The sequence below is a fragment of the Podarcis liolepis genome (assembly GCF_965112155.1).
Source record: "Podarcis liolepis genome assembly, chromosome: 16".
Lineage (NCBI taxonomy): Eukaryota > Metazoa > Chordata > Lepidosauria > Squamata > Lacertidae > Podarcis > Podarcis liolepis.
The window spans coordinates 42,679,785-42,707,691 of record NC_139567.1 but is presented as its reverse complement, the minus strand read 5'-3'; the positions used below and the strand labels follow the sequence as shown (position 1 = coordinate 42,707,691).

The following is a 27,907-nucleotide window of genomic DNA, read 5'->3' as shown; positions in this document are numbered from 1 at the left end:
ACACACACACACACACATATTTTTCCCCTTTTTACATTTCAGCAATGTATGCAAAATGCATCACAAAACACTGCTCCTTGAAATCAGAAAAGGGTGAGGAGAAGGAATAGAAACCTGAAGAGGGAATCTCTTAGGTTTCATAGAACCATAGTGTTGTAATGTTTTAGTGTTGGTAGGGGACCCCTAGCGGTCATCTAGCCCAACCCCTGTGCGATGCAGAATAGTTTGGATGGTGCTTGTTGTCCCCTTTCTGCATTTGTGTGTGTGTGTGTGTGTGTGTGTGTGTGTGTGTGTGTGTGGAAAGAGAAACATGGAATCATAGAGTTAGAAGGCACCCCAGCGGTCATCTAGTCCAACCCTCTGCAATATAATTATCACAGCTAGAAAACCCTTGACAGTGACTCAACAACAACAACAACAACAACAACAACAACAACAACAACAACAACAACATATTTATACCCCACCCATCTGGCTGGGCTTCCCTAGCCACTCTGGGTGGCTTCCAACAAAGTATTAAAATACAGTGGTCTGTTAAACGTTAAAAGCTTCCCTGAACAGGGCTGCCTTCAGATGTCTTCTAAAAGTCTGGTAGTTGTTGTTCTCTTTGACATCTGGTGGGAGGACATTCCACAAGGCGGGTGCCACCACTGAGAAGGCCCTCAGCCTGGTTCCCTGTAACTTGGCTTCTCGCAGCGAGGGAACCGCCAGAAGGCCCTCGGTGCTGGATCTCAGTGTCCGGGCAGAATGATGGGGGTGGAGATGCTCCTTCAGGGATACTGGGCGAGGCCGTTTAGGGCTTTAAAGGTCAGCACCAACACTTTGAATTGTGCTCGGAAACGTACTGGGAGCCAATGCAGATCTCTCAGAACCGGTGTTATGTGGTCCCGGTGGCCACTCCCAGTCACCAGTCTAGCTGCCGCATTCTGGATTAATTGCAGTTTCCGGGTCACCTTCAAAGGTAGCCCCACGTAGAGCGCATTGCAGTAGTCCAAGCGGGAGATAACCAGAGCATGCACCACTCTGGCAAGTGAAATAAGGTTTGGGACTTTTTAGCCCAGAGAGAAAGTGAGCAAGAGGCGACATATTTAAACTTACGGCACTTGCTCCCCCAGAAGGCAGGGCTGGCCACCATCTTGGGGGGGGGGGGCTTCAAAAGAGGACGGGGCCAAGTCATGGAGAAGGAAAGGGCTATTGATGGTTAGCAGCCAGAATGGCTGGTCAGAGGCAGCATCACTTCTGAATCCCTGTTGCTGGAAACCGCAGGAGGCGAGAGGACTCTTGTGGTCGGATCCTGCTTGCGGGTTCCCCAGAAGACAGGCATTGAGCATGGTGCTGGGTTTAGGTGGGCTACTGGCCTGATCCAGGAGGCTTTTCTTGTGCTCTTAGAACAGTGTACACTTCTATAAAATATAAACTCTTCCCCTCTTTTTGCTGGGTTTTTTTGGGGAGGTGGCGGCTGTGGCAGAATCGAGTGTGTGCCCATCCCAGTCGATTCTCGAGCTTTTCAGAGCTGGGGGCGCCTTGTTGGGGAACTGCCCGGGAGGCTCCATCTCTGTTTCCTTTTGGCCGGATCTTTCCCTCCTCCTCGCAGTTCCTGGCAAGAGAGCGCAGCTCGCGATCTCTCCGGGTCGCAGCCTGCCCTTGCATTCCACGCAGGGTGCCTGGGGCCTTTCCGCCAGCGAGAGGCGGGCAGGCTCCCTCTGAAGGTCATCTCGGGGGGGGGGGAGGGAAATGGCACCCGCCTCAAACAGAGCTTTTGTTCCGCCAGGCTTCGCTCCCCCAGTGGAAACGTTGGCCCGCTGCCGCCCCCCCCCCCGAGAGTTCGCGCTCACAGTTGCTGTAGTGAGCAGGTGGAGGTTGGGGCGAGAGCCAGGGAAGGGAGTAGGTGAGGGCAAGTCAGTGGATAAAACTATGCCCAGACGGAGATACCAAAAAGTGTTTCTCCCTCTCTCGTAAAACTAGAACTCAAATTCCAGTGCATAGTGAAACTATGGAACTCCCTGCCACAGGAAGCAGTGGGGGTCCCCAACTTGGATGGCTTTAAGAGAATAAGTACTTGTGGGCATACAAAGAAGCTGATTGCTGGGATATTCAGGGCAGAGGGAATTGTTTTGTTGTTTGTATATTACATTTGCATGCCACCTTGTACTTCCATCGAGCTCAAGGTGGTGTATGGTACACGGTTCTCCTCTTCCCCCTTTTCACCCTCGCAACAACCCTGTGTGGTAGGTTAGGCTAAGAGATGGTGACTGGCCCCAGGTCACCCACGGAGCCTCATGGTCGAGAGGGGATTTGAACGCTGGTCTCTCAGGTCCAGTTCTTTAACCACACCGGCTGCACTAAAGTCATTCTTCACCTAGTGTGTAGCTAAACTGTGGAACTCCCTCCCACTGGAGGCAGTGATGGCCTTTAAAAGAGGACGGGACAAATTCACGGAGGAGGAGAGGGCTATCGATGGCTACTAGCCCTGTTCTCTGCCATCGCTATTGGAGGCAGCGATGCTTCGGAATCCCAGTTGCCGGAAACTGCAGGGGGGAGGGTGCGGCCCTGTGTTCGAATCCTGGATGCTGGTTTCCCATCAAGCCCTTACGCTCCAGGCGTTAACTGCCTTTCTCTTCCTGCTCTCCCAGGTTCCATCCCGTCGGCGAAGCGTACCGGGATCCCAGCCCCGCGGGAGCTGTCGACTGCCCCGGGCAGAGACAAGGCGGCCCTGAGACCCAGGAAGGCTCAGCCCAGCCCCACTTCCTCCGGGGCACCGACGCCCACCAAGCACTCGCGCCCGGCCCCCAAGTGCAAGAATGAGGGGGACGCCGGCGATAAGGCCACGCTGGAGTCGCAGGTCAAGGAGCTGCTGGCCGAAGCCAAGGCGAAGGACTCGGAGATCACCAAGTTGCGGAGCGAGCTGAAGAAACACCAGGACCGGGAATGGGTGCACTGCGAGCTAGACCACCCCGCAGGGGTGTCGCCAGCCGAGGCAGAGCCCCTGGTCCGCACCCTCCAGGACCAGAACCGGGCTTTCCAGAGGGAGCTGCTGAGCCTTGGGGAGGAAAACCGTCTCTTGAGAGAGAAACTCAGCCGCCTGGAGCAGTCGCCACTGTCAGACACCTTGAGCAGCAGTGGGGGCTGCGGAAGCAGCCTCGCCACCCCCACCACACAGGAGTCGAGCTTCGGCAGCCCCACGCAGCCCCCCAGGAACCCCCGGGCCAACGGGGGCACAGCCCCCCTGCGGAACTCGGGGTCGTCCAGCAGCGACGTCACCAAGGCGTCCCTGTCCCCGGACGCCTCGGACTTCGAGCACATCGCGGAGGCGCCCTCCAGGCCCCCGTCGTCGGGGAGCCACCCCTCCCAGGCCCCGCAGGACTCCCCCGCCGGGAGCTCCCCCAACAACGCCAGCGACCTCTCGGTGGCCTCGCTGACGGAGCGGATCCAGAGGATGGAAGAGAACCACCACTGCACGGCCGAGGAGCTGCAGGCCACGCTCCAGGAGCTCTCCGACCAGCAGCAGGTGGTTCAGGAGCTGACAGCCGAGAACGAGCGGCTGGCGGAGGAGAAGGCCCTGTTGGAAGGCTCCTTCCGGCAGCACCGCGAGAGGGCCGAGCAGCTCGGCCAGGAGAACGAGAAGCTGGCCGCCCTGCTGCAAGAACGGCCGGCCGGCGATGACGGCAAAGCCAAGACCATCCAGGAGCTGGAGCAGCGGTGCGGGGAGCTGCAGGAGAAGGCCCAGTTTGAGCGGGAGAAGCTGCTGAACATCCAGCAGCAGCTGACCAGCAGTTTGCGCGGCCTGGAGAGGGAGCACCAGGAAGCCCAGGCGGCCACCCGGGGCCTGCGGGAGGAGGCCGAGCGGCTGGGAGGCCTGCTGGAGGCGGAGAGACAGGGTGCAGCCGGCCTGGCCAGGGCCCTGGAGGACTGCAAGGTGGCCCTGGAGGGGCTGAGGATTGAAAACGGCTCGCTCCGGGCCCAGCTGGACAGCGCCAAGCAGAAGGCGGCGGACATGGACACCGTTGGGCGGGGCGGGGACCCCGGCGCCATGCAGGAGATGCTGAAGGGAGCCCGCGGGGAGAGGGACCAGCTGGAGCTGGCCTGCACGGAGCTCAGGCAGGAGCTGCTGAAGGCGCACAGCGAGGTGAAGACTCTGCAAGGGCAGCTGGCCAAGGTAAGGATTGCTGGGGAGTGGGGAGAGCTCAGCGGAGCCTCCAGATGCAGCGGCAGTCTATCCCTAAATGGCGGCTGCTGCGAAGCAACGCCAGGGCTGCTTCCCAGAGGCCTCTGGCTGGCCGTTGTGAGAGACCTAGTGAACCTGCCGGGCTGTTCTTGCGTTGGGTCGGTGCCCTGGCTGTTGCACCTGAAGGTTGGTGGTTCGAGCCCACCCAGGGATGTTAATGTGGGCAGGATTCTTGCATCGCAGGGGGGTTGGTCTAGATGAATCTCGAGGTCCCTTCCAGCTCTGGGAGTCCATATGGTTTATCTACATGCTGCCTTAACCCCAAGGCTCCCAAAGCCAGCGAGCAGCATTCATATGCAAGAATGCAAATGAAATATACGATAAAAGCACAATATTTACAGCCATCGAAACAAAATTTTAGAAGCATCAAAATCTTGTAATCAGATAAGGTTTTCCTAGGCACCGTGCCCTGGAGGTCGCAGAAACCTTCCTTTCTAACTTGCTTCTTTGCAGGAGTGAAGAAGTCGACTGAATCACCTTTTTGGTGCTGCTTCCCTCAGACCCTGTTAGGTCCAGACCGCTCAGCATACTGGCTTTCATAGCTCATGTGCATAGAGATTTCTGCTCTCTCAGAGGGCCTAGATCTGTTGCTTTCTGGCGTTTGTCTCGGCTACGTAGCTGGACCCCATTTTCTCGTAGCGGATTTGCACCGTTTGCAAGAGGTCAGCTGCACTGATGCTAACAGGGAAAGGAAGGAGGACTCTGGTTCCCTGCTCCCTGAATACTCAAAGTTCTGGACAGCGCATGTAGTTTGGTCCCTCTTGCCCTGTTTTATATACTTGTGAGGCAGTTTCCACACAGGGCGTTTGCTGTGAAGTAGCCAACGCTCTGTTCTCTCCCTCTTTGTGGAGCCATGAGCAAAACGGCTCTGTTTGGTATCTCCCTTTCCCCCTGGAAGCTCGTAGAATCTTCACTGTGTTGATTCAGTTAAATAGAATAGAATTATAGAGTTGGAAGGTACCCAAGGATCATCTAGATCAACCCTCTGCAATGCAGGAATATTTTGCCCAACATGGGGCTGGAACCAACAGCCTTAAGATTAAGAGCTTCATGCCCAACCAGATGCCTGTGGCAAGCCCAAGAGCCCTCTACCCTCCTGTGGTTCCCGGCTACTGATATTCCAGACTGCCTGATTATGGAGGCAGAGCCAAGCCCTGAACCTCCATGAATTCACCCCTTCCTCTCTTAATGCCATCCAAGCAGGTCGCCATCACTGCCTCTTGTGGGAGGGAGTTCCACAGTCCAACAGCACCCAGAGAGCCACGAGTTAGCCACTCCTGGTACAAACAACACGGACACAGGCCGACCAGCGATCTGATTGCGTCCAAAGCCTCTCCTGTACATCCAAAATCTGGGCAACACACAGTCACAGGCTCCCTTCCCTGCAGAACTGCATCCGTTTGGACATTTAGCTGAATGACCCCTTTCACCGCAATTGCAGCAATTTCCTCCTTCCTGGTCCAGCCCTTCAGCACTTTCTCCCCCTCCTCTCCCAGACAGATGGACCTCATTAGCAGCTTGGTGGTTTGGTTTTTTTCCGAGAGAGTCCAGGTGCTCTCGCTGTGCTCAGGGAAAGGGGGGAAACACAATGGATGAGTGCATGTTAATTCTCTTGGCGAGTCTCGCACTCGTAACCCAAGCCTGCAATTAACCTTCGCTGCTGCCCTGCTTGGAAACCCCACCTCCCACAGTTAGGGAGCGGCCCATGGGAAGAACTTTTGCCGGGACGGGGGGAGCTGGGATGCCCTGCCAAAAGTCACCACCTGATTTATAGAGAAGTGGAAACTCTAGGTGTGTTTTTGGCCGAGGTTGGCGATGACCGTAGCAAGTGGGAAGGAGTGCGATGGCTGCTGGGCTGTGTGGAAATCTGCAGAGAAGCTGATGCCCATTTAAATTTTTTTGTTTAACTGGGGTTTTAACTGCCGAAATATTTTTTAAAAAACAACAACAACCCACAGAAATCCAAAGTTTCATCCTTTCCTTCCACTTCGATTTGGGGTTGTCACCACCTACATTCTTCTCAGAGTTGAAACCGGTGGACCCATTGACTTCTGTGGGTCTTCTCAGTAACACTATTATTCCCCAGAACTGGGAGTTCTCCTGTCATCTGTTATATTGTCTGCTTCCTCCAGATTTAGTTCAAAGCTCTCCTGATCACATTCGCTAGAATCTTAGCAAGCACATTATTGCCAACCGCTGTGAGGTGCAAGCCCGTCTCTTGCCAGAACTCCTTCTTCAAGGAAGCGGAGACCACGATCCAAGAAGCCAAGCCCTTCCTGACGACTTGCGGTATTTCCCCCGCTCTTCCTGGGACACAGCCTTTGACAGGAAGGAGCGATGGAAAGACCGCCTGCATCCCAGGCCCTTCAGTTACCTGCCCAGAGCCCCATGGCCCCTTCCAACGCCTTGAAGGCTGTGTCTGGCAGTATCAGGAGGACCGGGTTGTGGTCCGTGGGCTTTATAAGACTTGGCAACTTCTTTCTTTTATTGTGAGAACACAGCACACCTCCCGGGACATCCTGTTCCCTCTGCACATGGCTGCCTCTGTCCCCACTCCTCACCACAAATCTCTTCCACACGGTCTTCTGAGGTTGGCAACTTGCTGGCCCAAAATCGGCGTCCAAGATGAGGGCATGGAAATGATTTTGCAGCTCCGCTAACGCAGCCTGGTTCCCAACAGTCCTGTTTCTGTATATCACACTCCTCCGGAGGTTCGTCTCCTGCAATGAGCGAAGAACTTCCTTTTATCTGTCTCAAATCTTCCAACATTCACCTTCATTGGATGCCCATGAGTTCTGGTGTTGCAAGAGATTATTGCGGCCAGGCTATCCGTCCCTGTCCAGGAGCAGCCGGAGGTGGCTAGACCCCCCAAATAAGACAGCAAACCCAGTTTATTGGGACAGGCATCAGGGAAATGGTCCTTTTCAATTAATTTTTATTTATTTAAATGGAAGCTGGTGGTCTCTGGGGAATTAAACACCGTGTGCTCTCCACCTGCACTTATCGGTGGCACCTTGGCATCGCACAGTGCAATAATAGAATAGTTGTAGAGTTGGAAGAGACCCAAAGGGTCATCTAGTCCAGCCCCCTGCGACGCAGGGATCCTGGTGCGATTTCTCACCCTTTTCTCTCCCTCCGTCCAGACTGAGAAGGAGCGCGCTCAGCTGAAGGAGACCTGCGACCGTCAGGCGGACCAGCTCAGCCGAACCAACCTCAAGCTCCAGGAGAAGACGTCGGAGAACGAGGCCGAGCTCAAGAACCTGAAGGAGACCATCTTTGAGCTGGAAGACCAGGTGGAGCAACACCGGGCGCTCAAACTGCACGACAACCAGATCATCAGCGACTTGGAGAGTAGGTGGAACGGTGGGGGGGGGGGAGAGGAGGATTTAGGACAGTGTGCAGAGAGAGATTGCAAGCAGGTTATGGAGTTGGCAGGGATTGCTTGAGACTCCCACCCTCCAATAAAGAAATAATTTTCAATTTAGTGCTGCCTGTTTGGGAAGGAAGCGGGGGGGGGGGGAGGCACAGCATGCCTTTCTCTCTCTGCAACAACAAGTGAAGGATGTCGTCAGGCTGCTGTCACAAGCAACAAATATCCAATAAGATGAAGGGGGGGCAGAAGCCTTTTGCAGGGGCAGAAACAAGGTACGAAAACAGCCGGTGGTGGTGTAGTGGTCAGAATGTCAGACTAGGGCAACCAGGGTTTAATTTCTCTCTTGGACATGAAGCCCAGTGGGTGTGACTCTGGGCCAGTCACTGCACCTCTCAGCCCAGGACTACCTCACAGGGTTGTTGCTGGGGGTTATATGAGGAAGGGGAGAACAATGCACACGCCGTCTTGAGCTCGTTGGAGAAAATTGGTGGGATATAAAGGCAATAAAATGCTAAGATGATAGCTGAATTGGGGCCGGCCGGCATGTGAGATCGCCACCTGGTGGCGAAGCTGTTTTGCAAGCCAGGACAGAAGCAAATTAGCTAGGTTAGAGCCACGATCACTTAATTGGGGAATAAGCCCCACTGTATACAGTAAGACTCAACTTTTGAGTAAATGTAGGGTTGTGCTGCCAAAGGTGTTCTGGGCATCAGCAAGTTTTTTAGCGTTTGGACTCTGAGGAAGGGTATAACTGCAAGCCGTTTGGGGAGCCGAAATCTGTGCCAGTGTGTGTTGATTATATTGCGTTAAATGGGCCCAGAGGTGTGGCTCAAGATAAGCTCACTTCCCTGTGTTACCTTGGCAGTGTCTTCGGTGCCCTCCCTCTCTGTCCTATCTCAGTAGACTCTTCCTACCTTCCCTCTTCCCAGGTAATCTACTGAAAATGGAAGTCCAGAAGACGGATTTGGAAAGGCAGCTGAAGACCCTGAACAAGCAGATGAAGGTGAGAAGGGAGCTTGGTGGCAGGACACCTGCCTTGCGTGCAGAAGGTTCCGAGTTCAGTCCTTGACAGCATCCCCAGGTGGGGCTGGGAAGGACCCCTCACTCAGAACCACGAGGTCTGGAATCCCGACAGGTGTCCATCCAACCTCTGCTTAAAAGCCTCCAGCTTTAGAAAAAACTCAGGCGTCCCCAATACGGCTGTCGCATTTCCGAAACTTAGCACCTGTTAAAAACACTTCTGTTTCAACAAGCCTGTCCAAACGAAAGTCAACGTAATTTTAATCTGTTTTAGCGTTTTAACTTTTGTATGTTTTAAAGTCGGGCGGTGAATTTGTCTCGATTTTAATGCATTATCTTTTTCAAACCCCTTTGAGGCTTTTTTTTAAAAAAACAATCAAGCGGTGTTTGAATGTCATTAAATGAATAGAAATAAAAAAATTCCTTCCAGTAGCACCTTAAAGACCAACTAAGTTAGTTCTTGGTATGAGCTTTCGTGTGCATGCACACTTCTTCAGATAGAAGTGAAGAAGTGTGCATGCACACGAAAGCTCATACCAAGAACTAACTTAGTTGGTCTTTAAGGTGCTACTGGAAGGATTTTTTTTATTTTGACTATGGCAGACCAACACAGCTACCTATCTGTAATTAAATGAATAAGTAAGAGGAGGGTCTCTGCCCAAAGGAGCTTACAATCTAAGAAGAGGCTCCAAACCGGGGGGTTTCCTTCTGCAGCCTCCCTCCCACACAAAGTGAGAGCGACTGCCTTGTTGTGCCGGCATCTGTGAGAACTGATGCCAACCGACCTCCCTGCGGTGCTGGCCGCTTTTGTCGGGCGAGTTTCAACCACTTGCTTCCTCTCCTCTCCCCTCCCTCTTCCCCTCGGTCTCCAGGAGGACACGGCCGAGTGGCGCCGCTTCCAAGCCGACCTGCAGACGGCGGTGGTCGTGGCCAACGACATCAAGTGCGAGGCCCAGCAGGAGCTGCGGACGGTGAAGCGTCGGCTGCTGGAGGAGGAGGAGAAGAGTGCCCGGCTGCAGAAGGAGCTGGATGAGGCCCAGGGCGGGAGCACAAGGTGCGTGGGGCACGGGGCCAGTGGCTCTTTGTAGGGGTCGCAGGCACCCAGGGAAGTTTGCACTCCCTTCGCTGTCCATGCCTTCGCATTCTTTCTCTGTGTGTCCCCTTTTCCAAGCAGGTTCCGTTGCATTTCCTATTTTATTTTTGTAAGCAAAGAGCCTGTCTTCCGTGTATGGCATGTCATCCGGGGCCCTTTGAGAATCGCCTTTCCCTTTGGCCAACAACGCTCTGAATTTACTTCAGTGAACAGTACCAGTTGGGGATGTTCAGGGCAGCTTTTACTCACACAGAATGAAGGTAGACTTCCCGGGCCTGTAAGTTACATGAGCTTTGCTTTGCCCATGCGCAGAAATGAAGGGATGCGGGTCGGAGGTTCGAATCCCTGCGACGGAGTGAGCTCCCGTTGCTCTGTCCCAGCAGTTCGAAAGCATACCAGTGCAAGTAGATAAATAGGTACCGCTGTGGCGGGAAGGTAAATGGAGTTTCTGTGTGCTCTGGTTTCCGTCACGGTGTCCCATTGTGCCAGAGGCTGTTTAGTCCTGCTGGCCACATGACCCGGAAAGCTGTCTGCGGACAAACGCCGGCTCCCTCGATCTGAAAGTGAGATGAGCGCCACAACCCCATGGTCACCTTTGTCTGGACTTAACCGTCTAGGGGTACTTTACCTTTTTAGAAGTTAAGTCTCGTTCTCATAGGGAAAAGCACATCTGCCAGGGCTGGATGCCTGCTTCGGCAGCAAGAACAGGGTGCCCGCTCTCTATCAAACTGGCCCAAGGCTGAGTTTTTCCTGCACAAACACTCTGAGTAAGCAGATTCTCCTAACAATACCCTTCCACACTCCCTTTTTCTTCTCTTCACATCCTTCTGCCTCCCACGTGGCCAAGAGAAGGAATGTAGAAATTTCTGCTTTTAATGAACCACACTTCCCCGTGTCGTCCCAACCAGGAACTGTTTGTGAACTATACAGGCAACTCCCCATTTACATGGGGCTGCCGGGAGCCTGGCAGTGGGACCCCGAAATGAGGAGCACCCTGGAGAGTCCTGGCTCGCGAGGAGACCCTCCCCAGAGGGCTTTGTTGAGGCCGCTCAGCCTTCCTGCCCAGCAGCCGACAGGCAGGGTGGCACATTGACCACTGCCACTTCCTCGCACCTGAGCAGTCTCTGCAAAGCCCCACTGCCTTTCTGGCTCACGAGGAGACCCTCCCTGGACCCCCAAGGAGGACATTCTCTTTGGGCTCTCGTGAGCCAGAGGCTTGTTGCGGCTGCTCAGCTGATAGACAAAGAAAGGTTTCCCACCAATCACTGTCCCTCCAGCTCGTTTCGTCTTGTTCCTTCTCATGCTCCTCACACTAAACCGTGGTTTGACGGGCTCCACAGTCCAGAGGGTCTCACCCTGCTCATGATCCGGTCCCACTTGTTCCTCCCGTCCCGCATACACAAGCAAAATGCCCGTCGTCATGGCGACTGGGATGCGTGCAAAAGTGAGCAAGGGTTTCCGGTATACAAAACACCCTGAGGACGAACTTCCGTTTCCTGCAGGAACACATTTTTTTAAGGTTGTTCATTTGGTTAATTTGAAGAGCGAACAGCAGCCGGGGGTCAGCAGAGGACCCTCTTGCTTTGCTGGCGTGAAGGGGAACTTGTTCCTAAGGGAACCCGTGGGGGGGGGTCTCTGGTGAAGGTTTATCTTCAGTTGATCTGAAGGACAGGTTTATCTTCAGTTCTCAGTGGCGCTTCCAGCTGCGATTTCTTGGTCACACCAGCACGTGGCAGAATGTTGGCAACTGACGTTTTTTAGAGTGTGTGTGCGAAAGAGAGAGACTTACCTCTTTTCTACCTTGGGAGTCAGCTACATTTCATTCAAACATGTTATTGTGGTGGGGGTTGCGTTGCAAGGGGACCTGACAGCTGAGGTCTTTTCAGTAGCGGCTTGGCCTGATTGGCTGGGGGAACTTCCAGGATCAGAGGCAGTCTATCCTTGATTGCAGGTTTCTGAAGAGCCCCCACAAACGAGGGCTGCGGCCTTCAGCCCTTGTTTGCTGCAGTTGGTCTAGGCCCAGGGTTTCTCAAACTTTGGTCCCCTGCCTGTTGTGGGATCACAACTCCCGTCATCCCTGACCACAGGTCCTGCTAGCTAGGGATGATGGGAGTTGTAGTCCAACCACAGCCGATGACCCAAGTTTGAGAGACCCTGGCCTGGGCCTTTGGCCTGATCCAGCAGGTCTTGGAGTCATAGAATTGCAGCGTTCGAAGGAACCCAAAGGGTCATCGAATTCAAACCTCTGCAATGCAGAGGTCACTGCTAAGCAGAAAACTGCAGCTGCAAGCAATCTGTTGCCCTTTTACACACGCACAGATATGCACACACAATGGAAATGCCATGTGTCTGTCCCCTGGGTGTGTAAAATATCAACCCTAGTTAGATGCACTCCTGTTCAGACCTGCTCCTTCTTCAGCGTTTCCAGGTCAGGAGATGGAGACGGACTGTTTTTTCTGCTGGGTCCATGATATGGAAAACATGAGATGAGGAACTATCTCTAAAAATAACCCCTCAAGCCTCACCTGGTTCTCCCAAAGGGCATGTTTTCTGTTGAAGGAGTCTCGCTTTATCAACCTGCCTCTCTTGTCTGTTTCGCTCGGTGTTCTCCCCCTTTCCCCGCCTCTGTCCAGCTTCCTTGTCGTATCGCAAATTCGATTGCGCCGTGGAACCGCCAAGCAGCCAGCAGCGCCGAAACCACCCTGATTCTGCCGACTTTTTTCAGTCCGTAACATTATTCATTACGCGTTGCAGTGGGTCTGGCCCACCCCACACACTTGTGGGGCAGATCCTTCTACTGCATCTCTGGGCATGTGTTGGAGGGGGCAGTTATTTGTCCTCCGCAGACAGCGATACAACTAGACCTCTTAAAGCCAAGGAAACTTTAGCTCTGCGGTGCAAATTTGCATAATTTATTTTGCATAATTCGCATAATTATGGAGTGAAGAGAGGTATGAAGGCTCTGAACCTCCTTTCCACTGACCCCCTCCGCGTGCTTTCAAGAATATCTCTGCCCATCCATAGGGACTAGTAGCTTGCTTTTTCTTTTTGTAAAGGAAAGTTGAGGTCCTCAGTCTACACAGCCTGTCCTGGCCCCCCCAAACTAGCCTCCAACACCTCAAGGGCAGTGGAGGACGCTGTCTTGCCACCAGCGTCGGGGTAAAACGGAGCTGCCGCTCCTGTCGGCCTCTCTTTGGGGGTGCCACCTTTGTGCCCTTCGCCCCAGGCAGCAAACCGCCTGCCCTCCCAGCTTGGAGTGCCTGTCCTTTGACTTCCTTCCGGCTTCTTTCCCACAACAACACAAGCCCCCCTTTCTCTCCGCCACTTTCACTCTCACATTCCCTTTCGTTCCCGGAGAGGATACGGAACGCAAACCCCCCGAGGTCTCCAAAGCACACCTGAACTGAAGGTAAGAGGTTCTCTGGCGGTGCAAAGGGCAAAAACCCCACCCCTCACGCCTGCTCCCAGCCCTAACAACCCTCTTCCTTCCCACATTTGTTTTTGCTCTTTGCACATGCCCCGAAGGCTGCATTGTGCTTTAACCATTTTATTTCCATTTGTTTGCTTTCGTTGCTTTTTTAACCTCCCTTTCTCTCTTCTAGAGTCCAGCTTTGCGCTCTGTGTGTGTACTAAGCCCCCTCGTCCGCTGGTGTCTCCCCCTCACGTCCCGTTCCATGTGTGTCGCGGCTGTCCCGTCTTGCAGAGGCTTGAGAAGGCTGCCGGGCTCTCGCTTTTAACGGTCGCTCCCAAAAATGGGGGGGCAGGGAGGGGAGCCCCCTTGTTTAACACCCCCCCGTCTCCCTCTTGATCACAGTTTCAGAGGAGCCTGTCTGGAGCGGAGAAGAGGTTTGTTTCGCAGGCGGGATTGGGTTCAACAGCGGTGTGGGTTAATGATTTACTATTATTCATTTATTTATCATGTCACTTTCACCCAAAGGCCCAGGGGTGCCTTAAAAGAAATTTAAAACAACTCACAGCCATAAAAATAAGGTGACACTTCAATAGCCAGAGCAAAAGAGGCGTGTCTTCGGCATTCCCCAAAGGCTGTACAGTGAAGGGGCCAGGCAGCACCTCTGTGGGGAAGGAGTTCCCCAGCTTGGGGGCCATCCCAGAGAAGGCCTCGCTGAGGGTAGAGGAACTACCATGAGCGCCTTTCCCTCTGTCTGTAGGGAAAGAGGCTGTCTATCAAGATATTTGGGGCCTGAGTCATTTAGGCCTTTAAACACCAACAGATAATGGTACAAAAAAACTCTGTGCAGAGTCAAAGGATCTTATTTTGGCAGGAGTCTTGACCATTGTTGGAGGCGATGAGAACCTTTCCAAGGAGGGCCGAGAAGCTGACGATAAAAAAATTGTTCGAAATTCAGGGAGGGAGGTTGTGTGTATTCTGTCTCAGCAATCCATACAACTACTCCTCCCTCATGTGAAAAATGGGTCTCAGGGCTGCCTTGCAAAGATCAAAGTCCTTAGTCAACAGCAGCAAATTGTTGCTCCTATCTGCCTCTGATTTCCCATGAATGGTCTGAAAAGGGGCTGTGGGATGAAGACCCCCCCCCCCCCAGTTTGCAAGCACTTCCCAGCCTGGTCGCCTGGAGAATGATTCCCCTTGCCACAGGCGACTCCCAGTTCCCGTCAGGCAACAGGGTCAGGGACAATGGGAGCTGGACGCAGAATGCATGGGCCTTCTGGACATTGTTGGACTCCAGTTCCCATCATCCCTGACCATTGGGCATGCTGGCTGGGGCTGGTGGAAGGAGGGAGTCCACTGGCAGCTCATCCTCGATGGAGGCAACGCTGTGTGAGCTTGATGTTCCAGTGGCCTGGCTCAGTATACTTTTCAGGTGGGGGGGGGTTTCAATTCATCCATTTTTTAAGACTCCGCCTCCTGTCAGCATCCCTTAAAGCCCACCTTTGGTCTCCCTTTCTCTTTCCACAGATCTCTGATCCCAGTCAATTAGCCGGGCCCTGGAACACACCGCCCAGCCCAGGGGCTCAGGACCGCCACATGTAACAGCTCCTCCTTGAAAACGTGGGTGAAGAATACGGGGTTTTAAACCGGGAAAGAAACATCTGAGCACTTACAACAAAATGATTTTCCTGGTGTTTTCTCCAGACTGTTATTCCTACATGTTCTCTGTCTTTTTCCCCTCTCCGAAACCTAACTTTTTAAGGGGGAGATTTATTCTCCCTGAAGGCTACGTGAAAGCAATATGTGAGAAAGCTGAAGTTTCGGGGTTGCTGCAGGCCCCCAGTCTTGCATTCTGATGCTTCGAGGTTTTTAAAACGACCCAGCTCCGGACACAGGAAAGAGCTGCTAATCTGCACACTTGAGGTTCTCCGCTGAGAACGACCTGCCGCCGCACGTACCTCTTTGTTCCGGGTTTGCCACGGCAACTGTCCACAGGAGCAAATGTCTGTCCGGTGGGGCTGAGTGTTGCCCATCCATCACCCGGCCATCTTCACCTGCCTGGATGCTTCCTCAATGTCCAACGACAGGGACCAGCCACTAGGTGGCAGTGCACGACTTGAAACCCAGAAACCCATTTGCTGTTCTGCAGCCTACGTTCTGCGTACCACTTGCTGCTGCTTTTCCTGAGATCTGAAGACAGGAAAGAAGAAAGGGCAGAGGGCAGTGAGGGTCAAGCGAGGATGCCCTCGGTAGCTGCACTACAGAGCCGTCTTCCTGCGCCCCCACGTCTCCCCCCTTTGCAAACTTGGAAGCTGCTTGAATTCTGACTTGCAGGGGGGAAGCTGTGGGTCTCTCCAACTTGAAGCCACCCTTTTGGATTACAAGAACGCTTTTAAAACGTTGGGCTTGCGTCGCTGGCGTTTCAGCCTGGGAAATGGCTCCTTTTCCCCCCAGACCAAAAGCGCCAAGCTGCTGGATTCCTGGACCCCACGACCCTGCAGGGAGTCCTCTCTACAGAGCTGGCAAAAGGGTGGTCCCATCTATCCCTTGTGAAGGCAATCAGAAATCCACGTTTTGTTTTTATTTTATTCCTCAGAATCTTTACTCAGGGGAAGTCTGTGGCATGACCGACGCTCATTCTGAAATGTCCTGTCTCTGCGTTCTTGCAGAACAGTTGCTGAGAAATTTGCACAAGTAGACTTTGAGGGTCGGCCGCTGCCAGCCTCTGAGCCAAATCTGGATCGGAGCCATTTAGCCCTCCAGCCCCAGAGATGCAAGAAAGAGCATGGATGAACAGTGTCTTCTCTCGTTACTTTCCCCTCCCAGGGGTCCTTGGCTTGTTTCCTCCCGCCGCCTTGTCATTGTAGCCCCTCTCACAAGTCCCCGGGAGGTAGAATGTTGTGAAATTCCCTTCCAGCCGGTTTCTTTTAAGAAGTGCCGTTTAACTTGAAGATTCGCTTCTTCTTTCCTCTTCTCTTCCCGTCGCATTTTCCTTTTGTGCCGCGACCGTGCGCCTGCAGGCAGGGACTCATCTCTCAACTTGATTGTCTGTATGTAAGCCACTCAGCTTTCGGGCTGAGGAGCGGGTTGCAAACACTCCAGATCAATAACAGCAAGGGGAGGGAAACTTCCAGCCTCGCACCCCTCGTGCCCTTGCGTAGTTTTGCAGAAGGCATTGGGGTGCAGAGGAACACCGGGATCCCAGCAGGACTCTGCTGAGATTGTGCCACACATACGAACTTCAGACACTTCGCTTGATCAGAAGCACTGAGGTCAAGCCTGGAGGCCCACAACCACCTCTCATGGGTGGTGGGGAAACCCACAAGTGCATTCGCCATGGGGCAGATCCCGCCTGCAGACACTGGTGTGCAATTCGGGAATGCTCTGCGATCGGACCGCTTGACTTCCATACTTGTAAACATGCTTGAACCAGTAACGGCGACAATTTGCTGAGCCACGTGTATGTATGTATGTGTGTAAGAGAGGGCGGGAGACTAATATTTCAACAAACGTGTACAAAACTGCGAATAAATCTGCGACTGGCAGCCAGGTGCCCTTCTCCGCCTCTTCTCTCTATACCTTTGTCGGTTTAAAATACCTGCTGCGCCTTCCTTAAACATAGATGTGATCACAGCGGATCTCCCGTGTGTGTGCGTGTGTAGATTTCTGCCTGGCGAGCGCATCCACACACGAGATGCTGGCTAGGTGCGCGGTAAGGCTGTACCGCTGTTTACGTGAAGCCTCCAGCTCCCAAGGCAGTCTACCTCTGAAGACCATTGGCTGGGGAGCAACGGTGAGAGAGGCAGGCCTTGCCTCCAAGTCCCATGTCTGTGTGTTTTCCAGGAGGCACTGGGGGAAACTGGGTCCTGGAATAGACAGGCTTTTTGTCACATCTGCTGGAGAAAAGCTTCTGTTCTGTGTGAGCGCCTGCTCTTTTTTTGCAGTATGCATATGGAATAGCCACCTGTGCCCTTCGAACCCAGTAGAAGGGTTTTGGGGTCTCCAACCTGATGAGCTCCAGATATTTTGGTCCACAACTCCTACCCGCCCCAGGTCCAGACATGGCTACTTGGGCTGGGGGGTGATAGGAGGTGTCGTCCGAAACAGGGCTGTGTCAGCTGGGGTTGATAGGGACTGGAGTCCAAAATGTCTGGAAAAGCAAAGGCCATCTCAGCAGATTGGTGTTTAGCCGGCCGCCTCCTCGGGAAATGCTTAAAAACAACTTTGTCCTCATTTTATCATCACAAGGGGTTGGGCTGGATTATCCATTGTGTCCCTCCCAACGGTACAATTCTGGCATTCCCCACCTGAGCAAACCCTGTGCCATTGTTGCCCCCAAGGCCCCTTTCTCCTCTGGCCGGGGGCACAGCCCCAAGGGGCAATAATAATAATAATAATTTATTTATACCCTGCCCATCTGGCTGAGTTTCCCCAGCCACTCTGAGTGGCTTCCAACAGAATATTAAAATACAATAACCTATTAAACATTAAAAGCTTCCCTAAACAGGGCTGCCTTCAGACATCTTCTAAAAGTCTGGTAGTTGTTTTTCTCTTTGACATTTGGTGGGAGGGCGTTCCACAGGGCGGGCGCCACCACCGAGAAGGCCCTCTGCCAGGTTCCCTGCAACTTGGCTTCTCACAGCGAGGGAACCGCCAGAAGGCTGGCTGGAACCCCCCATCCTCATTCCCCTGCTCTGCTGCCCTCCTGCAGAATCCGGCCTCTGCTTGGCCTTTTGTGCCCTGTTAAAAAAACCCCAGCCCAGCTGCTGCCCCTCGTACGCAGGAGCCGGAAGCACGCCACTCCAGTCTGCTAAAAAGCGAAACTGAAAAAATCCTAGCGGATGTCCCTTGTTCCTAAACTCTGTTCTTTCCGCACCCTGTATTGGATCAGGCCAGGACTGGGGCTATCAGTCCCCAGGGGACTTTTTGCCCCTCTCGCTGCCCTCCCCGTCGCTTTGGCACAAAATCCGGGCACTTGGCAAGGGGCAGGTGGGGCGCTGTTCACCCGCAGACAGTGCCTCCATTGATCTGTGAGCAAAACCCCCCCCACCTTGGCCTGCCATTCCTTGCCCCCGCTTCCCAGGGGCTCTTGTGCTGCAGAGACGAGGCTGGGATGCCAAAAGGGGGGTGGGAGAGAGAGAACCCCCTCCATGTACACCTCCCCACCCATCCCAAAGTATTCAGTGCCTATTAATAGCCTAGCCAAAGCCACGCAGCTGTTTGGGAATGGAGTGGGTGCCAGGGGGAGGGAAAGAGAGAGAATGGGTCTCACGAGGAGAAAAGAGAAGCTCATTCAGCGCAGAATCTGATGGTCTTTCATCCGTCTCGTGTGCCTGTTGTCATCATATCCCCTTTCCTGCATCCACATAAATTGCATCGCAGGTGGCGAGTCACATTTAAAAACGTTATTAATGGGGAAGCAACCACTGCAGCCACGAGTCTCAAAAATTGACCACTCCAAAAGACCCTAAGTTTGTTGGTTTTCAAGGGGTACCATAATAATTATACTCCTCGTTAACGTTAAGCCTGGATAAGTTGTTTGGGGAACGGGGGGACAGAACAGCTTGTCCTCTGCACCTCTTAGAAAATAGCATGAAATGCACCTTCCGATATCTCAAGGGATGTCGCTTGGAATATGGAGCAATCTTGTTTTCTCTTGCTCTGGAGGGTGGGGACCCAAACCCAAGTGACAAGAAAGGAGTTCTGGCTAAACAGCAGGAAGAACTTTCTGACAGTAAGAGCTGTTCAACTGTGGAACGGTCTCCCTTGGAAGGTGGTGGTCTCTCCTTCCTTGGAAGTTTTCCAGCAGAGGTTGGACGGCCATCTGTCATGCATGATCTAGTTGCAGGTGCCCTCTTAGCAGGAAGGCCATTCTCCACAGTGTGGGAATCAGGCACCTCCTAACCTTTGGAACTCTCTTCCACTGCATATCAAGCGGGTAGACCGTGGCTCATCAATCCTGCTTTGGCAGTCAATGTTCCTTTTGCCGGCAGCAAATTATAAAGCTGTGGGGGAAGTTCAGCAAGAAATGATGATAATATTGAGCTTTTGCATTATCTCTGTCCTCCTTAACGTTATTCGACAGTGCTTTTACATTATTTCTGTCACCCTTGTCATTATTTTATAGCGGTTTTACTTTATCTCTGTCCTCATTATTCTGCATTGCTTTTACATTATCTTTGTCAGTGGGTCACTGTTGGTATAAGGATGGGTCAATCTTGTCAATTTTGGTCTCTCTCTTTTCTCCTTCTTCAGTTCATTCTGCCACACTCCTGCATCTGTTTGCTGTTCATTTTTTCCAAATCCTCATGAAAACCCTTCATCGTTTTTAGGGAATATTTCTCCCAATATAGACACTTTTTGTTTTTGCAAGCAATTCCCTCCTGACATAATGCATTTTTGTATGCTGTTTTCGCCCGGACACACGAGTGGGGAACCTTTGGCGCCCTGATGTTGCTGCGCTGCAACTCCCAGCAGCTCCAGCAAGCATGGCCGATGTCAGTGATGGGAGTTCTAGTTCAGCAAGATCTGGAGGGCCAAAGGTTCTCCACATTACCCCATTTTGTTCCATTTGAAGAACTGCATCACAAAATCCAGAGACGTGCAGTTTTCTAAAGCCAGCTGCACATTTGTTTCCCCACATCGTTTCAGGATTGTGAGGGGGTTGGGCTAGATGACCTTTGGGTGTCCCTCCCAACTGTACAACTCGATGATTCCAGGAGGCAGGAAGGAGTTTAAAATGCAGACAAAATCCCAGGGCGTGTGCTTTTTCACACCCACCCCACCAGGGTTTCCGCTCAGGAACTCAAACAGATTGAGAGGATTCCTCCCTCTCACCTCCCTCTCATCTCTTCCTTCCAGGCCAACCATCGAGGTGATGGACGCAGTCGAGGCGGATCCCGCCAGCCGCTGGCAGGGGGTCTCCGTCAGCCGCGCGTCGCCGACGCCCCCCGAGTCCCTGGCTACCGTCAAATCGTTGATCAAGTCGTTCGACTTGGGGTGCCCAGGTAAAAAACCCCAAAACGCCACGGAGCTGAGGGTCTCTTATTTCTCTGACAAAATGTCTTCTTGCGCCCCACCCAGCTCTCATTCGTATTTCCTGTTTGGATTTGTTTGCAGGTGCCTTTATACATGCACCATCTCTTGAAATGTCAGGACTCTGTGCAGCACTATGCAATGCGGCAAAACAGCATTTTAAAACAGTGCAAAATGGTGATTTTAAAATGCAGGACTAATCAGGAGGAGAGACTCCTGCAGTTGCGCTAAAATCCTGCTCGTGGGCTTCCCATAATGGGCATCTGGTTAGCCACTGGGAAAACAGGGTGCTGGACTTGAGGGGCCCTCTTTGGCCTGATCCAGCAGCCCGGCTGTTTCAATGCCATAGATGAAACCCAGGACCTCCATGCCAACAGATACTCTGCTGCTGAGCTGCAATCCTTCCTATATACGCCGAGTCAAACCTTACGTTTTAGACTGTGAAAACAAGGAGTGCTGCTGGATCAGACCAGCTTCACTGCTTCCAACAGGGGACAGCCAGTTGCCTCTGGGAATCCTGCAGTCAGGCATTACAGGGCTTTCAGGGTGGATTTAAAAGGGGTTGGGCAAATCCATGCCTAAGGATAAGGCTGTCAATAGCTACTAGCCACAACGGCTAGGCCCTCCCTACGCTGTCTGATGCAGAACACCCCTGAATACCACTAACTGGGAATCACAAGTGGGCAGAGCGCTGTTTGAACTCGGGTCCTGCTTACGGGCCGCCCATTGGGGCACCTAGTTGGCCTGTGTGAGGACAGGGTGCTGACCCAGATAGGCCTCGTTCGGCCTGACCCAGCAGCCAGACTCTTCCTGCAGCCATTTATAACACACTTCCTTCCATTAGACCTCACTTACCATCTTTTTTAAAAAAATAATTTTTATTGAATGAGACCTCACTTACCATCAGTGATGGCAGCATGTAGCCCTAGGCCTAGCTGGCACCTAGTTGGCCACATTGAGGGCAGGATACTGGCCTAGATTGGCCCTCTTGGGCCTGTTTTATATCTGGCGTCCATTTATATCTTGCTGCCCTCACTCGCCATTTGACTTCACTTGCCATCAATGATGGCAGCGTGCAGCCAAATCCAGTTAGCCACCGTGAGAGCTGGATGCTGACCCAGAAGGGGCCTCCTTTGGCCTGATCCAGCAGCCAGGCTCTTCCTGCAGCCATTTATGTCATGCTGCCCTCACTCTCCATTAGACCTCACTTGCCATCAGCGATGGCAGCATGTAGCCCTAGCTCTGGTTGGCCACAGTGAGCGTAGGATGCCAGCCTAGATGGGCCCCGTTAGGCCTGGTCCAGCAAGACCACCTCTTCTTAGGCCCATTTGCATCACCACACTGCCCTCACTCTCCATTAGACCTCACTTGCCATCAGTGATGGCAGCAACCAACACCAGCACCTCGTCAGCCACAATGAGTACCGGATACTGGACTTGGCGGGTCCCCTTTTGGCCCGATCCACCAGCCTGTTCCTCTGCCCTTCCACGAAGACCAAGCGGCTGCTTTCTCTTCCCTCGCAGGTGGTCCGGGGCAAAGCGTTCCTGTCCACAAGGTCTCCCGGAGCCCACTCAGTGGCATTCCCACCAGGACAGCTCCGGCAGCTGCCGTCTCGCCCATCCAGGTACGGAAGAAGCAGCCCCCTCCCTTCCTTTGTGGTCTTTGGGTGCTGGACGGACTTCAGGGAGCCTTTATGGCAGGGGAAGAGAGAGATGGGGGGGGGGGTTTCAGCACGTCGCCACCAGGAAGGGGTAATGGATCTGTTTGTTTCTTTTCTGCAAAGGCACCAAATACCGGCAGATCAAAGCGAAGCCCTTGGTGGGGCCCAGCGAAAAGCCCCCTCCCCCCTTCTGACCGCCTCTCGGAATCCAGCAGCAGAGGTCACTTTTGGGGCCGTCTTCCAAATAATAACAATGATCTGGTTTTGATCTCCCCCCGCCCTGCTCCCCAGAGCCCTAATAAACAATAAATGCTGAGGGCGTGGGCGGTGATGGGGAGGGCAGGGGCCAAAGCCTTGGGGCGCGTGCAGAGAGATATGCAGAAGTTGGGAAGAGAGAGCCAGGCCAAGAGCCAAAGTCCCCTCTGTTCAAAGGGGCCCGAAGAGTCATCTAGTCCAACCCCCTGAAATGCGGTGGGGAGGTGGGTTCAGTTTTCAACTCTAAATCTATTTCCAGTCTGACCTTTTTCAAAAATCCTCCCACCCTCAAGGTTTTTAAAAAAGTTTTAAACGTTTGCCTTCCTTCACTGCTCCTTCGGGTTTGTTTCTTCAATTGAATTTTGTACGGACTCAGGCAGATAAATGCTGTGATGTCTTGGGGCAGGCGGACCCTGAGTTGTGTCTCTTCCCCTAAAAAAATTAAGCGTGATCCCCGCCCTCCTCCTTCTGAGTTCAAGTTTAGCAGAGTTTCTTTAGGTTTAGCTAAGATGGAAGGGAAAGATTAGTCGGACCCCAGAAAGCTGCCTTATACCATTGATCCATCCAGCTCAGTATTGCCTGCACTGACTGGCAGCAGCTTTCCGGGGCTTCAGACAGGGAGTCTCTTTCCCAGCCCTTGCCCAGAGTTGCCAGGGATCGAACCTGCAGCGCTGTCTTCATCTAATGCAAATGCTCCACTGCTGGGCTGCGGCCCTTTGCCCTGCCTCTCCTGACACGCGATGAAGATCGGTGCTGAGTGTTCGCTGTCCTCCTGCAGACACTCTGTGTGTTCTCCCTGCCCTCCGTGTTTCTGTTCTTTCTTTACTAACTGCTCATCCTCAGGTGGTCAGGCAGAGGCACACCTGGGCCCCTCTCCCTCTTCGGGAATCGTCTGCCCATCCCTGAGCACCTGGGGTGAGATAACAACTAGCTTAGGGTGGTGTTTTCCAGAGTGATCCATCTGGAGGAACTGGTAATTTATGAAAAATGGAAGCAGGAGGGGAGACTCCCTTCCACCCCACCCAAGACAGGTGCTCCATTCGAGCGGGTTCCACCGCCCAGTTTTGGGCCTGCGTTTTTTAGCAGAGGCAGCCCCAGGAAGCTGCAAGGGACCAGCTCCTCTCCCTTTTCGTCCGCCTGCCATATTTGCAGCACCCCCAGGACGCTGGATGATGCCCAGAGTGAGGATAACCCCGAAAGGAGCTCTGCTTCAGTTTGGAGGGGCTTTGGACCACACAAGCCACTGTGGTGCAGTGCTTAAGAGTGCCGGACGCAGGAGACGAGGTGTTCAAATCCCCACTCAGCCACAAAACTTTCACTGGTGGTGATCTTGGAGCACTGCTTGCCTCTCAGCCTCACCTACCTCGCAGGGTTGTTGTGGGAGTTAATAGAGGAGTTGTTGTTGTTTAGTGGTGTCCGCCTCTTTGTGACCCCCTGGACCAGAGCACGCCAGGCACTCCTGTCTTCCACTGCCTCCCGCAGTTTGGTCAAACTCATGCTGGTAGCTTCGAGAACACTGTCCCACCATCTCGTCCTCTGCCGTCCCCTTCTCCTTGTGCCCTCCTTCTTTCCCAACATCAGGGTCTTTTCCAGGGAGTAATAGAGGAGAGGGAGACCCATGTCTGCCACCTTGAGCTCCCTGGAGGAAAAGGTGTGACACCAAGGTGGGATCTACGGGTATAGGGTGCTTTGCAAATTTAATAACAAATAAAATAAAATAAAATATAGAGTTGGAAGGGACCCTCAGGATCATACAGTCCAAGCCCCTGCGATGCGGGAAATATGCAGTCGTCTCATACGCAGATTGAACCTGCAACCTTGGTGTTACCAGCACCACACTCTAACCAACTGAGCTATCCAGGCACAGTTAATAATAATAACAATTGGGGTCTATCAAGGCGCACACTGGACTGGCTATCATCCAGTTTTCAAACAAGACAGGAAACTAGAATCCTGAGGGAATCCAAATTCTCTGCCTAGGGAAAAAAAAAAGAAAAATGACTCGTGTGATGTGCAGGAGTTGTTTTCAAAAGGCCTTGTGAAGTTTTTGGTTCTGTTTTTTGTTTGTTTGTTTTTTACATTTTTGTGCAGCCAGACAAGATCAGTGGCCCGGCGGCTGGTTTAGACCAGTGGCCCATCTATCTAGTCCAGCATCCTGCTCTCTCTCACCTTGGCCAACCAGGTGCCCTTCATGGGAAACAGCGGGACCTGAGTTCAAGAGCCCTCTCTCCCCTCCGGCAGTTTCCAGCAGTTGGTATTCAGAAGTATGGCTGCCTCCAACTGCGGAGGCAGAGTGTAGCCATCATCACTGATGGCCCTTCTCCTTCATGAATCTGTGTGAAGAAGTCTTTTAGAAGACAGCTGAAGGCAGCCCTGTTTAGGGAAGCTTTTAATGTTTGATTCATTACGGTATTTTAATATTTTCTTGGACGCCGCCCAGAGTGGCTGGGGAAGCCCAGCCAGATGGGCAGAAAATAAATAAATTTATTATTATTATTATTATTATTATTATTATTATTATTATTATTATTATTATTATTATCTGTCCTGAACCTCTCAACATCCAGCTTCAATGGGTGTCCAGTGATATTCTAGTGTTAGGGCAGAGAGAAAAGCTTTCCTCTCTCCGCTTTCTCTGTGCTGGGCATAATTTTGCCAACTTCTCTCATGTCCCCTCTTACTTGCCTCTTCTCTACACTAAAAAGCCCCAAATACTGCAACCTTTCCCCAGAGGGGAGGCTCTCCATCTCCACCAATCCCCCCTCTGTGCCTGTTCTGTGTTTCCATGAAACAAGCCCCACACATATGCCTGGGGGCATATTTTCCCCCACCTCCCGATTCAGAGCATAATCTGCCTGGGGAAAAATAGGCTGAATGTGTCTTGACAGCAACCAGATGGGAGCTTCCTTCTGCTGGGGGTACATACCTTCTGTCTTTGCAGTTGTATGGTTTAACCGGCCGTGTAACCGGCTAAATTCTGTGGTCGTTTCTCTCTCTGTTTTGGTTGCAGAGACACTCCACCTTCAGCAACCCAAAGCCCTCTGGGAAGGCATTTTCCAAGCACGCTGATCTTCCAGAGCTTCCCTTGGCAGGTGAGTTGTAAGAATAGCAAGCAAGGCCTTCTGGATGCAACGCCTCCACCTTCTAAAATCAGGTGCTGCCACAGGCCAGTTCCCCACCAGCCTACCTTCAACCAGCTCCAATCGCCCTGCCTTTCTACTCGCAACCAGCTCAGGGGTGGTGGCTTCCTTCTCTATCTCAGTGTTTCTCCTTGCAGAACCCATCATGGCCTAGGACCCTCGTACCTACGGGACTGCCTCTCCCGGTCTGCCCCACAGAAGACCTTAAGGTCCATAAATAGCAACACCCTAGAGGTCCTGGGCCCTAAGGAAGTCAGATTGGCTTCAACCAGAGCCAGGGCCTTTTCAACACTGGCTCCAGCTTGGTGGAATGCTCTGTCTCATGAGACCAGGGCCCTGCGGGATCTGATTTCTTTCCGCAGGGCCTGTAAGACAGAGTTGTTCCACCTGGCCTTTGGCTTGGAATCAACTTGATTCCCTCCCCTCTTTCCTTTTTTCCTTTCTCCTTCTGTGATGGAACTCCTATTTGGGGACTTCCCTGGCTTTTTTTCTGGCCTACATATGACCAGCCTTGATAGTTAGCCTTGGTGAAGACTTGACGTTTTCATCCCCAAAAAAGTTTTTGAGTTTCTGCTGAAATGAGGCTGCATTTTAATGTTGTATTTTAATCTTTTTAAAGTTGTATTTCAATCAGTTGTTTAATATCTGGTGTTAGCCGCCCTGAGCCCGGTCTTGGCTGGGGAGGGCGGGGTATAAATAAAATTTATTATTATTATTATTATTATTATTATTATTATTATTATTAAGGAGGATGCTGGGTGCAAAATGAGAGCCAATTGCCTCCACCTGCCATTGGTTCTGGCGCCACCTACTGTTCAGCTCCCTGTTTTCCACCCTGCCAGCCCCAGCCAGAGTAGAGGGGACGACTTTCTTAGTTGTTACTGTGTGTGTGTGTGTGTGTGTGTGTGTGTGTGTCCCACCTCTTGCCACTGAGATGGGTGACTGGTTTTGAGCCTGATATGATCAGGGGCGCTTAGACTCCCTCCCCGCGCAGTTCCTTCCTTTTTCTCGGCGCTTTCCCTCCCTCGATGCCCGTCGGGCAGTGCTGTGGCTCGGAAGGATGAGTCACAGCCAGCCAACCTCCCAGGCCGCGTGTGTGTAGGGGGGGGGGTCCGCTTCCCCACCCCCAGCGCCTTCTGGCTCCTCTTGAGAGAACAGCACTAGCCCGTGGGGTTCTTCAGCGATCTGACAGCAGCCCAAGCTCCCCTTGTCCAAAGACATTTGAATCCCCTGCGTTGTGTGGGTGTCATCTCCTGAAAAGAGCATCAGCCTCAAAAGGCACTGACGGCGCAAAGGCCGGCCGGCCACACACTCTTTGGCAACGCTGGGATTTAGGGGGACAGCCAACGAGGCCGAATGCTGGAAGACTCAGGGCAGATAAAAGAAAAGTCATTTTATTCACTTATTCAGAGTCGTAGGTCACAAACAACAAATGACAAATCTTAAAACCGAATAGAGTCGCAGGCCAAAATGCATACATATGTATGGGCGGAACAAGCTTGCAAGTAATTCGCAATTAAGAGTCACATATCTCTTTTTGCAGTGCGGAAAGAGAATCTTGCAGCCCTGTAGCTGAAGCATTTCTTATCAAGTCCCACCGAGCGCCATTGGGATGTTCTGCTGATTTTAGGAGTGATCTTTTCTGAGTGCAAATGAGTTCCTCTCCCGGTTACCTACGTCAGGGCTGATGGGATGTGGAGGCCGAGAAGCCCTATAGAGGACCACAGGCTCCCCACCTTATTGCGTTGTGAATCTCTTCTTCTTTTCTAACTAGGAGACTGCAGCCGTCAGTATGAGGGGTCGATCCACTCCTACAGGCAGCAGCAAGATTCTCCATTTTTGAGTGAACATGCGGGGGTTTACAGGCAATCTTTTTCCCCCCACAGGGGTTATGTTTCGGACCCCCTTGCACATCGGCAGGACCCGTGTAAAGTGTTCTGCCCCACTTTTTTCCCTTCCAAAATTTCATTACAAACTTCCTTTAATGGTGGTATTATCCAATTTTTCAAGGATCTATAGTATCTTGAAGTTAAACCGTCCGGCCCTGGAGATTTACCCAATTGCATATTCTGGATGGCACCTTCTACCTCCTGTTCAGTTATTCTATAATTCAGCATTACTTGTTTTCTTGAGAGATTTTTTGTAGTCCATTTATTTTCAAGAATCGATCTATATCAATTTCTTTCTGTGACCCTTGTGTATATAGTTGTTTAAAATAACTCTGGAAACAATTTCTAATCTCCACTGGGTTCTGTATATTCTTTCCTTCCACTTCCAAATTTATAATAGTGTTGAGTTTTTGTCTTTTTTTTCATTTGCCAGGCCAGCAATTTCCCACATTTATTAGCTGACTCAAATGTCTCTTTTAGTGACATTTTAGGGTCACTTTTGGGGTTCGGCGCCGTGTGTGTATGCGCCACCGCATGCAGATCATTCGTTGCCTGACTGGCAGACTTCCGGTTTGCAGGAACTATTTTAATTAAGACTCCCCCAATGGCTACAGTATGTTCTACCTTCACTCTTGAAGGCATTAATGCCTCTAAATCCCAGTTGTTAGGAGTCACCAGAGTGGAAAGAGTGCTGTTGCGCTCAGGCCTTGCATGCGGGGGCTGTTCCTTGTGGGTGTCCGGTTTCTCCCACCCGAGGCAGCTATGCCCACCAACCTGGGGGGCTTTAAGAGAGGTTTAGACTCACAGA

General features: G+C 52.4%; 1 protein-coding gene and 1 long non-coding RNA gene across 6 annotated transcripts in view; both read left to right on the top strand.

The window, feature by feature from the left end:
• The window catches only part of SPECC1 (sperm antigen with calponin homology and coiled-coil domains 1), a 111,824-nt gene that overhangs the window by 57,751 nt on the left and 26,166 nt on the right, over nucleotides 1-27,907 (top strand). For all 4 annotated transcript variants that reach the window (XM_083479790.1, XM_083479792.1, XM_083479791.1 and 1 more), the window contains 7 exons: nucleotides 2,634-4,156; nucleotides 7,369-7,576; nucleotides 8,528-8,601; nucleotides 9,491-9,672; nucleotides 19,982-20,127; nucleotides 21,679-21,779; nucleotides 25,081-25,162. In XM_083479790.1, coding sequence (XP_083335916.1) covers nucleotides 2,634-4,156; nucleotides 7,369-7,576; nucleotides 8,528-8,601; nucleotides 9,491-9,672; nucleotides 19,982-20,127; nucleotides 21,679-21,779; nucleotides 25,081-25,162 — 2,316 coding nt within the window. The remainder of the gene's footprint in view (nucleotides 1-2,633; nucleotides 4,157-7,368; nucleotides 7,577-8,527; nucleotides 8,602-9,490; nucleotides 9,673-19,981; nucleotides 20,128-21,678; nucleotides 21,780-25,080; nucleotides 25,163-27,907) is intronic.
• LOC310695550 lies at nucleotides 11,650-16,669 on the top strand. Of its 2 annotated transcripts, XR_014520153.1 has the most exons (3): nucleotides 11,650-13,120; nucleotides 13,314-13,557; nucleotides 14,648-16,669. It is a non-coding gene; the product is annotated as an uncharacterized lncRNA (long non-coding RNA). The 2 variants fall into 2 exon arrangements; XR_014520154.1 differs by having other exon boundaries at nucleotides 11,650-13,557.